The 12,872-nt window shown below is 41.7% G+C and overlaps 1 protein-coding gene across 4 annotated transcripts in view; it reads right to left on the reverse strand.

The window, feature by feature from the left end:
* The window catches only part of LOC116937957 (NACHT, LRR and PYD domains-containing protein 3-like), a 98,767-nt gene that overhangs the window by 32,085 nt on the left and 53,810 nt on the right, over positions 1-12,872 (reverse strand). For 3 of the 4 annotated variants that reach the window (XR_012931035.1, XM_076057055.1, XM_076057054.1), the window contains 3 exons: positions 10,913-10,999; positions 3,849-3,932; positions 2,567-2,653 (listed from right to left, as the gene is read on the reverse strand). The exons of the other annotated variant lie outside the window; for it this stretch is intronic. Coding sequence is in view for 2 of the 3 variants with exons in the window: in XM_076057055.1 (XP_075913170.1) it covers positions 2,567-2,653; positions 3,849-3,932; positions 10,913-10,999 (258 nt within the window). In the remaining variant the exon portion in view is untranslated. The remainder of the gene's footprint in view (positions 1-2,566; positions 2,654-3,848; positions 3,933-10,912; positions 11,000-12,872) is intronic. 4 annotated transcript variants of the gene reach the window in all.

Below are 12,872 nucleotides of genomic sequence, written 5' to 3' on the forward strand. Positions count from 1 at the left end.
CCCATTGAGCCATCTGGTCTCTTTTCTATTAAAACATCCAAGAATGGTAACTTGCCATTCCTTTTCCACCTCCATGGTGAAATTGATGGCTGGTTGTATGGTATTGATGTGGTTGAGGAATTGATTCAGAGCTGGTCTGCGATGTGGCCAGGTGACGAACGTGTCATCTGCGTGCCTCTTCCACAAGGACAGACTAGAGTGGATGCCTGGATGGCATCTGTCTCTTATTTTTCCATGAAAACATTGGCTACAACTAGATATAAGAGAGAACCCATTGGGGTACCTTCAACTTGTTTGTAGAATGTTCCATTCCAGGTGAAATGTTGGTGAGGCAGTGTCACACCAAGGCCGGTACATCAGCATTCAGTCCTTGTTGGACCAAATCTTCAATGATTGCAATGGTGTCAAGCACAGGAACTTTGGTAAACAAGAGACCACGTCGAAACTAACGAGCAAATGACCTTGAAAAAGTGAGATGTCCTTAATTGACGATACCAATTGAGCTGAGTTGAGTACAGCTGAGGTGGTCTTACCAGTGAATTGTTGTAAGGTCTCAGACATAAATCGGGCCAGTTTGTAGGTGGGTGAGTCAATGGTGGAGGCGATAGGGCGAAGGGGTAATAAATTATTAAAAGCTTTCATGACTGCATAAAATTGCTCATTGTTTTTTTCGGTAAAGTCACGTATGTAGAAATACAATAAAATTATATTAAAACAAAACAATCATGACGTTTCGATCACAACACAAGCGATCTTTATCAGGTGATTGTTTTGTTTTAATATAATTTTATTGTATTTCTACATACGTGACTTTACCGAAAAAAACAATGAGTAATTTTATGCAGTCACGAAAGCTTTAATAATTTATTAACACACTTCTACGGGGACGTTACCGTTGCATTTCTGTCCTAAATGTACACCCCAAGCCTGTTCCCATCCGCCCCCCCCGCTTCTGTGTATGTGCAAGATGTGCCTTTTTTGAGCTGCCACAATATGTTTTTTGAGCTGCCGCTCTCTCTGCCGCCCCCCCCTCAACCTTATTTCCTATTTAAGCTTCTGTTCATCCCTCTCTCTCTCTCCTTGCCTCTCTGTCCGTCTTTCCTACTGACCATGTACCTCGTATTTTCACTCTGTCTATGCTGGTTTGTGCAATCCAGAAGTTGAACACGAAATTTAACACTCTTCTGAAATTCGTGGTCTGCCAGGAAGTGTCTAACTGTGTTGTTGGCCTGACTGGTGGTGCTTCACATAATGTTTTTTTAGGTTTGTTAAATTCTTGTCTCTCATCCTTTTGTTGTATTTACCTCCATGATTTGTTCTTGACACCTGATGAAGATCGCTTGTGTTGTGATCGAAACGTCGTGTTGTTTTGTTTTAATATAATTTTATTGTATTTCTACATACGTGACTTTACCGAAAAAAAACAATGAGGACGAAGGGGTGTTCCTTCTTTATGGATTTTTGTTACGCCATACAATCTGGGTGGTCTAGCAGCAGAGGGTTTTAAGGAGAATCGCTTGGTTGGTTCGATCAAAGATGTCGAATCAGTGATAATATTGTTGGTTTTCGTAACGAGGCAGTTGGTGGGATCTCTTAAAATTTAGGTATAGCTACCATCATTAAGTAGGTCCTGAATTGTGTTCTTGAATGTGGTTTTGTCCATGATGATTGTGGCATTGCCCTTTTCGGCTGAGAGGATGACAAAATCATTCTCTTTTTTAATTTAGAAAGTTCAAAACGCTCATCTTTACTGGTGTTGCTGATAGGTGTCTTAGCATTGTTGAGGATTGCAGTGATTTCCGATCTTGCCACGTTTGCATAAATGTGTCCCAAACCCTTAAGGGCTACGTCGACCTGGGCAATGATATCATCGTTTAGGGGTGACTGCGAAATTGAACCCTTTGGCTAGAACCGATTTTAGGTGTTTGTCGGAAATTGGACTGTTTCTCTGTTTGATAACCATCTTGTCAAAGTCTAACTTTTCGATGTGTGGATCTGGATTCTTGGAAAGGAGGATTAAATTGGAAATCAGGTTATCTTTGCATTTAGCTGACATTGAGGTGGCTGAAGAGGCTGTCATGTTATCTACATGGTCCCAATCAGATCTAGACATTTTTCCGTCAATGTTGTGTGATTTCAGGAGAGTCTAAATTGTATAGTTCAAATCGGAGCAGTTATATTCTCTTCGATTGGTGGAAAACCAACCACTTTCAGGTTGGGCTGCCCACCACTTATATTATCATTGGCTGCTGACATTTGGGCTACACCTATTTCAAACCCCTTATAAACAGTTTGCCTTGTAAGCTAACCCCCTTTGCCTGAAGACGACCACTTGTGTTGCGATTGAAACGTCGTAGTTTTTTGTTATTATTTGTAATTTTTTGTTATTTTCTTTTAACCTATTTACGTGACTTTACCGAAAGACCTAAGAATATTAATTCCTGCAGTCACGAAAGCTTTAAGTCAATATTTATACTGAGTATCTTTGTGTTTTGTGTCACATATGTGTATATATATTTGTTTGGGTGTACTTTTACAAGTGTGTGTGCATTGGGCCATGACTCACTCTAACGTCTCCAAACTCCCTGCTATTCCGAACATCCCGTCCGCCAAACATTTGAGTCCGCTGGCTCTGATCTTGTTGTCACTCAGCCTGAACCAAGGTGGACGGGAGAAGGGACAGCCCTGACTCACTGAGCCCACGAGAACCGCAGAGTCAAAAACGCGGTGAGTTAGGGACAGTCACAATGGCGGTGCACTTAACCGGAGTACACACTCATTGCATTTTTTTGGTAAAGTCACGTATGTAGAAATACAATAAAATTATATTAAAACAAAACAATCACGACGTTTCGATCACAACACAAGCGATCTTCATCAGGTGTCAAGAACAAATCATCGAGGCAACTACAACAAAAAGATGAGAGACGAGAATTCCACAAATCTGAAAAAACATTATGTGAAGCACAGCCAGTCAGGACAACAACACAGTTAGACACTTCCTGGCGGACCAGGAAGTGTCTAACTGTGTTGTTGGCCTGACTGGCTGTGCTTCACATAATGTTTTTTCAGGTTTGTGGAATTATTGTCTCTCATCTTTTTGTTGTATTTACTTCCATGATTTGTTCTTGACACCTGATGGAGATCGCTTGTGTTGTGATCGAAACGTCGTGATTGTTTCGTTTTAATATAATTTGATTGTATTTCTACATACGTGACTTTACCAAAATAACCAATGAGTAATTTTATGCAGTCACGAAAGCTTTAATACAGAGTACACACGTTCATGAGCAAAGCTGCTCATTGTTTAATGCTTCTGTGTTAGACATTTGATATATAATAGGTGACATTCACAAACATAACTTTACTCACAATTATCCGTTCAATTATACTGCACTGTACCTTTATAATATGAAAAGTGTTTGCGTTTATATGAACACAAAGTTGCAACAGAGGATTACACACGAGTGAAGTACATTTTAACTGATGAACACAGGAAGATGTTGACAATTAATATATCTGCTAACAATATGTTCTGAATATGAATATCAATTCTTATTAAGTTTGGTGCATTCTGCGTGATTTTCTTGTCGACAAAGATATTGCTCAGCATTGCCAATTGTTTATTGCTGTGGTTGTCCCACCTGATGGCAGGCACTTGTGTTGCGCCCGAAACGTCGTGATTAAATTTATTTTATTTTATACCTACGTGACTTTACCGATACTGCCATGTAGAGACAGCAAAATTGCTGGGTTGACATTTAAATGTTTACTTCACAACGCGTTGCACCAATGATTAGCACAGTTCGTGCAGAGAGCACATGTGAAAAACGAACAGCAGAGCTTACCTGAGAATCTTCAAACCTGTGTTGGCCTTGAGGATAACACTGAGATAGGAACCCGACTTGTCCGTCAGTGAACAATGATACAGGCTGCAGGAAGAGAAGAGACGTCGTGATTTTTTGTTATTTTATTTTCACCTACGTGACTTTACCCAATAGAACCAAAGAGTAGAGAAGAGACTGTTAGTGGGGGCAGAGGGGATGGGTGGAGGATCTGGGCAGAGAGTGGGGGATGGTGAGGGGTGGTGAAAGGTGGTGGTTGCTGATGGGACAGTGGTTGAGGGTCGTGTTTGTGGAGACTGCACAAATGTCATGTCAACTTTCATAGGAGCTTGCAAAAAGCAACTGCTGTTTAGGTTTTTGGGTTTAATGTGATGTATGTGTGAATGTCTACTATGTGTGCATTTGCATTTGTCCATCTCTATGCGTGTTTGTACATGTGTGTCTTAGTGTATGCATATGTGTGCATGCGCGTGGAAAGTAGAGGTGCAGTGGTTAGCACACTGCGCCACGAACCTGGTTCGGTTGCCACTCATGGCTAACCTCATTGATGAATATCTAAAACGACAGTGGACCTCACCTAGGTCGACTCAGCCTTAAACTAGTACCTGGTGTAGTAAGTAAACATCAGTTGGCTGAGTGTGGTGCTGGCCTCCTTATCACCATGTGCCGTTCTGGCCTTCATTAGGTGTTCCCTAACAGTATATGACCGAAAAGTCTGCTAAAGGCTCTGTAGAATCTCTGTGTGTGTTTATATATTGATCAAATAATCATGATTTATTTTCGATATTGCATCATCCTACAAGCAGTCACAACTGAAAGCATTTCATTTAACATCTCATCACAATGTAATTGAAAGGAAACCTTCAGTCACAACTATCTGGAGCACAAGGTAACTTAGCACCTGGCCTGCATATCGGCACTTCCACTTAAACTCTTCCCATATCCTCTCATTCCTAAATTTCTCATAACCTCCTCCAATTTCCTCATTAACGTCTCTCAATTTTATTATCGTGTACATTATTAACATTTAAATACCTCCCGTGGGCACTCTTTTCTAAATACCTGCAGATCAGTGACACTATTACTAAAGCTTCAAACAAAGACTGCAAGCTTAGTGCCGACACTGTTATAGATTGGCTGAGGGGTTAAAAAGGACAATATAGATTGGCGGAGGCAAATCATGTAATCAACAGAGATGGTGACAGATGAAACATAAAACTAGAAAGTTATGGGAAAAGCTGCTGGGACTGCACATTCCTCACCAGAAATGGTCTTTTCTGCTGAAAGTTATTCAGTTCAAGTTCATGAATGGGACCTACCTGACCAACGACAGGAGAGCCAAATTTAACAACTCCTCGGATTTCCCTAGATGCACGCAAGGCAGAGTACAGACATACCTACAAGTCTTCTGACCGTACCCAGATATCTCGAAATGTTATCAGGACATAACGGACTATTTTAAATGGATCTGTGGCACAGAATTGAGCCGCTAAGTGGACAAAACTTTGTGGGGCCTGAAGCTAAGGGGGGTGTCAAAGCACCAATACACGCTACTCAAAACCTTTTAAATTGTAGCAAAGAAAAAAATATTCTGGCAAATTGGACAAATTCCTGGCGTTGTGCAGTAAGACCACGTGGAGACGGGATTTACTATAAGGTATGGTTTACAACATGGAGTATAACAGCGCCTCGCAGCTGTGTCTCTCCCCCTCCTCTGTTCCGACCATGGATGAACTCGTCTGTCTGAACGGGACCCGTAGCTATCCGTGTTGCTAAAGTTGAGGGTAAGAATCCACCCATTTTTCGCCATATAGCATTGTGATATATAACGACTTATTGTTGGTAGCTTAGCTGATTGGAGAATATAGAGTTTATTGATAACATTGGGGTAATTTATATTTTAGTATTTTTTATTGGTTCACTATATAGTATTCATTATATATTGTATTGTATACCCAGTTACTGTGAATAGCTCAGATGTGTAGGCCTTAACTTCAACATAGCCATTTCTGTGACCAGTCACAAGCTAATCACTCAGTTATTTCAATGCTAAATTCGCCTAGTTATTTCAATGCTAAATTCTCCTGTTTGATTTGTACTAGGTGCCTCGGTGAATGTATATGCTCTGACTTTAACATAGCTATTTCTGTTACCAGTTACAAGCTAATCACTCAGCTATTTCAATGCTAAATTCTATGCTAATTCCTTTGTCAAGGGGTGCCTTTGCGGATGTGTATGCTTTAACTTTAACATAGCCTTTTCTGTGACCAGTCACAAGCTAATCACTCAGCCATTTCAATGCTAAATTATATGCTAATTCCTTTGTCAAGGCGCTTTGTTTCTTCTCACACAGCTTAAAGGTCGTGATCTCAGCGTGGCTTTCTCACTCCAGTGCTGTCCTCCAGACAGTCTCGTCCCCTTCACCTGATGAAGGCCGCTTGTGTTGTGGCCGAAACGTCGTGAGAATATTATTGTGTTATTTTATTTATTTATTATTTTATTCTCATTCTACGTGACTTTACCGAAAGAACCAAACAAAAAAGAAGGCTGTTGCTGTTTATTAAACACTGTTAAACTCAACATTCAAACTCACACCAGAGGTAGGCGTTCTCTATCTGAGTCCTTACCCCGGACTCTCAACAGTGCCTGGTCCTGCCTTCAGCTATCCCTTAGGGCTCTCTCACTCATTTGCCCGGAACGGGGGCTCATCCAACACCGTCTGGCGATGAGTAGAGAGAAACCCTCTCTCAGCCGATCCCTACTGAATGCTCTGAACCCTACTTTCGGCTATCCCTTAGTTCTCTTCTTCCAGCCGATCCTTTCCCTGGCTCCCCACAATGACCCCACTTTCATCATTACACCTCCTTTGCCAGTACCAAAATGTAATAATAGGGCTTTTCCCATTTTTTCTGGCAACAAAACTGAAACCTTTTTTACAAGGATTCATGTCTGCATTAACCACAATACCTGCAGTCAAAATGCAAACACAAAACATACTATGATAATATATGCATTGTCCTTGGTGTGGACCAATCAGTTTCAAGGACAATGCATATATTATCATAGTATGTTTTTTGTTTGCATTTTGACTGCAGGTATTGTGGTTAATGCAAACATGAATCCTCGTAAAAAAAGGTTTCAGTTTTGTTGCCAGAAAAAAAAGGGGGAAACCCCTATTATTAGACCCCACTTTCGTCATGGGGTCCCCCTTAAGTACCCCCTACAGCCCTGTGACACGACGTCATCCTCGTCTATCAACTCGCTCGCACCTCCCTCTGTTCGCCCCTTCATGGTTGCTCAAAATACTCCTCTACACTGGGACACTGACAGATTCTCTACTTGCTGTGGTGGAATCGAGCTCTTAAACTATGAACTTAAAGGAAGGTAGTTGGAATATAACGCTACGTGGTCCCCAAATTGGCTGAAACCTGCAAGAATTGTGGGATAAATGGGGGTCGGGGATAGGGAATGGCCTCTTGACACTGCACCATTTCTGCAAACACATGATGTCTGTTGCTCCGAGGGGAACAAGATTGATAAAATCGGACATCGCGTTTATATTATTTTATTTTGCATATTGTTTAGTCACATTACCCCCCCTCCCCTTTTACCCTTAACTTCCCCTCCTATGAAAATATGCTACTCTAAATCATTGCCCGATAGTGGTAAGGCAGTGAACCCAAGTGCTTGCAGTCGGCCCCCTCCCCATTTTAAGGGCGTATTGTGCCAGGCTGTTTCACGTTTTTGACCTAAGTTTCTGTCTCGAATGTTCATGTTGTGGTTTTGTTGGATTATTGAGCAATACAAAAAAAGAAAAAATCTAACCTCTTATTTGTGCAATATTCTTTAAAGGTCCAGTAATCGTTCTCTGCAATATTGATGTTTTTGTCGTTGTTTTGTTGTTCTTGTGCTCATGCAACCATGAATCTCTCAGCCTGGAAACTGGCTAAACTGGATCGTCCATGTAGCAAATAAAAAAATACAGCAAACCCTTCCCTCTGACGGGTTAAGTTATTGCAGTTTTGCATTAAATGTATTCTGTGGCTCGACCATTCATTGTTTAATGCGAGATTCCTGTATTCATTGCATGTATGTATGTTGAACTTCTTTCACAACGTACGTACAGTACCATACAAGGATGCATGTAGTATATTGGTGGGGTGGGGGGGGATGGGCCAAGTGGGATCATGGACAAGGAAGAGCCCGAGGTCGGTGTGGTCACCCTGGGCGGCCGCTAGACTCCTCTTATTTCCTCACTAAATTCTTCCACTTCCTTTGTAATATATCCCAGTTATATATGAACTCCCATTTCATCTAGTTCTGATTCCCCTGCTACCTCCTCTGATTTCCTCACTAACGTCTCCCACTTTTCACACACATCAAAAATTTACCCCCAACTCACAATTCCCATGTCTCAAATGTGATTTCCCTTTCTTCACAAACTCCCCACTTCCTCAAATTCCAACCAGCTCTTCACGTATCCTCAAACCAATCCCAATTATTATACAACATTTTCCCATATCCTGTTACTCCTATTTTCTCTTTCATTCCTTCCTTTCTAGCTTCTCTAATTCCCTATACGTTTTATTTTTACTCCTTCCATTTCTTCTCTATCTCCTCCCACCTATTTGACCCCTCATACGTGTAATATAACGCTATCATTTCACTCCTACAATTCTAACACCTCAAATCCTGTAAATTCACCCAATGCCTCACAAACTTCTCACATATATCAATGCCTCCTCGCACTTCCTCTCGAATTGATCGCATGTTCTCCATCTCTTCAGACTTCCTCTCTAGCTCCAACCATTTTCTAACTGCTCCTATTTCCTAACGCCATTCCCCTTTTAACTAATTTGACCCACATACTCACGAAGCTCTCACATTTTCCGTGCTATTTCCTCTAATTTTCTACAACTCCAATTTTATTTGTAGCCCTTCCTAATTCCTCAATACCTCACGATTCTACTCATACTCCTACTGAGTTGACTCAAGCTTCAATTTCCATCGACACCACTCATTCCTTTCTAAATCCTCTCATGGCCTCTCCAATTCCTAAAATGTCTTCTATAACTCTCCAATATCCTCCATTCCTCCCATTCCTTCTAACTCCTACCGTTTCCTCTATAAGCCATCGCATGTTCGCTATAGCTTGTCCCATTTCCTGTCTAACTCCTCCCCTTCCCTACATCTTCTTCCACATCTTTACAAACCCAACCCATGTTCTCCCTACCTCCCAATAAATATATTTACCTCCTACCATTGTCTCAATAATTATTCCCACTTCCTCAAACATTCATATTTCCTCTCTATCTCCACTTTCCTATTCAACTCCTCCACTTTCCTCACAAATGTCTCCAATTTCTGATATGTCCTCCCATGTATTACACTTTCCCCATTTGCTCCCCAACTCCACGCATTTCTTCTTTAGCTTCTCCCAATCCTTCTGCTACCATCAACTCAGATAAGGAGGTGGAGGCACTGCTGCTTTATCTGGAGTGTGGTACTAAGATGTAGGGCATTACCATCAGGCCTTCCAAAGCTAAGTACCTTCTTGGGTATTTTGTGCATCAAACACTCCACCACCTCAACTCCCCATTTGTGGTGGCACAGTTGTGTAGAAAGTAAAGAGCTTTCCCTACCTGGGCAGTGCATTTAGAACCACCTCTGGTTTGAAATTAGAGGTCTCACTTAGAATCAGTCAGGAAGCAGTATATTTTCATCGCCTGCATAATGCTGTGTGGAAGCTGCCTGGTCTGTCGCTACACTTGAAACTTCACATCTTCCTCAGCAACAGTTATGCCCTCCCTTCTCTATGCTTATGATACGTGGCCCCCTCTGATGTAACATCTGCAACAGTTTTAATATTCATGCTGGCCTGTACAATCTATCCTGGGTTTAACCAGGCTGGATTGTGTGAGGAGCTCACAAATCCTCGAAAGATTTGGACATTCCACTCGGTGATCTCCAAAAGGCAAGGCTGCTTTGGGTGGGTCATTTGTCCTGCATGCTCAGCCACCGCATGTCCAAGCAGCTTTTATTTGGCTGGATAGACGGGGCTAAATCGACACCACACTGGCTGGAGACAAGATGGACTGATGCGGTATGGGAGGATGTGGAGCCAAGTGGATTTGCCATAGACCGGTACCTGTGGTGTTGAGATTGGCCTCTATGAAAGAGGCTCGTGAAGGACGCTACTAGTCAGTTGGAGGCAGTCACCCTCACCCAACAACGGAGGGCACAGCAGTGACGCTCACAAAATCTAGTGTAGCGTCGAGCGGCTAAAATGCAGAAAGTTGGCACAGGTGGGGGCACAGTTGGTGCATCTGCTAGCCATCTCAGTCAGTCAACCCATGGCACCTTATTCTGTCCATGCCCTGCTGCCATTGAGCCTTCGACACTTCACGTGTCCTCAAATTGCACCTGGCACAGGAGCTGTGGAGACGTCACTGCCACTTAATGGTGAATGGCAAGTGTTGTTGTTGTTGGTGGTGGCGTGTTGCCACAGTGGTTAGCGCCCTGCTCTATCAACCCAACCCAAAACAGATTCCAACTCCTGACGAACATCAGTGATAAATACATAGGAGTCTCTGCCCACCTCTGAATCCACTCATTACCCATCACGTAGCTGTGGCTGATTTAAACTGTATATTGGGTACAGTTAAAATGATGTTAACATTAATAGGGGTGGTGTTTAAAAGTCACATGGGGTACATTGGTGAGTTTATGGCATTAATAAGGGTCAGGTTGTGGTGTAGTAATGAAAAGGTCAAGATGTCTGCCGATAGTTTTTCTAATCTCTTAATTTCCACTTATGGAGTGAAATAATCTATAGGGTAGAGTAGGTTATTTGTGAGAATCTGATTGGGAATTTGTAATTGTAATGTAAATTAATAGTGGTTTAAAGTGCTGCAACAAGTGAGGCTAGTTAATTAATGTGCATAAAAACAAGTGAAATATGAAATATTTTATCAATACTGAGTATCGTTGTGTTTTGTGTCTGTATTTGTGTGTTGATATTTGCTTAGGTGTTTATATAAGTGTGTGTACATCAGGACATCACTCACTGTAGCGCCTCCAAACTCCCTTCTCTCCCAAACATCCCATCAGCCAAAAGTCGGAGGCCGCTGTCTCCGATGCCGTTGTTACTGAGCCTAAACCCAGGTGGACGGGAGAAGAACCAGCGCTGACTCACTGAGCCCACATGAACCACAGGGTCAATCACGTGGTGAATTATGGACACTCACAATGCGGATGGACATGACCAGAGCACACGTTCATGAGCAAAGCTGGTCATTGTTTAATGCTGTGTCATACATTTGATATATACGTGGTATTCACTAATATCAGTTTACTCACAATAATCCATTCAATTATACTGCACTGTACCTGTATAATTTGAAACGTGATTGCGTTTATGAGAACACAAAGTTGCAGCAGAGGATCACACAATTTTTCATCGAGGAACACAGGGAGATTGTATTTACTAATATCACTATACATACAATCATCCATTCAATTTTAGTGCACAGTACCTTTATCATCTGAAAGTGTTCGAGTTTTCAACACACAAATGTCTAAAAGCACTTGGCCGTTGTGCAAATACAATTAGCATTTCCTGAAGAAGTGCATTGTGGTCCTCTTGTCACTAGCAACATATATTGGAGTAAATTAACTGACTAACAAAAGCAGTGGTGCAGTTTAATAATGTACAACTGTGTAATAGATTCATCCTTATTAAAGTTCGTGGATACACGTTGTTGGGATCGAGTGTGGGGGGGTCACACTTCCAGTGGGTCACGGGACAGACCCAGGTGCCTGGGTCTACTGACTGAGATGCCTATACAGGTCACCATACTTCAATAGGGATTACCATTGGTACAGCTATATTAGTACACACAATAGACAGGAAGTACAAGAACAATATGATCGCATAATGTGCATGCATAATGTACATTTATTACCATATAAACATCCAAAACGGCATTGGGTACCAATAATAATTTATATAAATTATATAATCCCCCCACTTAGCGCAAGAAGAGCTCACAAGTGTTGCCATCACATCTACCCCTCTATTTAATAAAGGTTTTTGGGTTAGATCGCGTTATATATGTGTCGTAACCCTTCACACCCGACACGGCCAATCACGTTGACAAAAGACAAATAAATTTTGATTTAAAGCTTTCGTGACTGCATTAATTCATATTCTTAGCTCATTCGGTAAAGTCACGTTGAAGGGAAACAATAAAATAATAAAATATATATAAAACAATAAAAATTATCACGACACCTGATGACGACCGTTTGTGTTATGGTCGAAACGTCGTGAGAAATTTTATTGTTTTATATATATTTTATTATTTTATTGTTTCCCTTCAACGTGACTTTACCGAAAGAGCTAAGAATATGAAAAGACAAATAGTTCACTACTTTAGCCCACCGGTGTGTTGAGTGAATCCACAACATTTACAGTTTGAGTTAGACGTTTCGCTGGTGATTACATCCAGTATCATCGGGAAATTCGCCAGAATGGTAAAGCCCTCACTTGCTCCCGGTCTTAAATATAGCAGCAGGGTGACGTCAGATTGTAAATGTTGTGGCTTGACTTTCCAACACACCGTTGTACTCTACTTGTAACGAATTGGCATGTTCTGTTTATGTAACAAACCTTAGTAATTGGATGTGTCGGGTGAGTTTAATGACACATTGAAGTGATATAACCTAAACAAAACTGTATTATGGATGATACTCGTTTGTTATTTCGGTAAAGTCACGTAGATATTAATAAAATAAAACAATTCATGACGTTTTGATTGCAACAAGCAATCCTCATCAGGTGGAACAACCACAGCAAGAAAACTTCTGAAGTAGGCGAGAGAGCTGCCATGGCAAGAGGTTATATAGGTAAGAAAGGGGGGAGGGGCAAGGGGGGAGAAAGAGGGTGGGGGAGGTGTGGGGCAGAGGAAGGGGGGCTGCGTGAGAGCTAGGGGGAGAAGAAGTGAGGCTGGAGGGGGGGGGAATGGG

Source organism: Petromyzon marinus, chromosome 79, assembly GCF_048934315.1.
Source record: "Petromyzon marinus isolate PM22_M1 ecotype Great Lakes invasive population chromosome 79, UKy_Petmar_22M1.pri1.0, whole genome shotgun sequence".
In the NCBI taxonomy this organism is placed as follows: domain Eukaryota; kingdom Metazoa; phylum Chordata; class Hyperoartia; order Petromyzontiformes; family Petromyzontidae; genus Petromyzon; species Petromyzon marinus.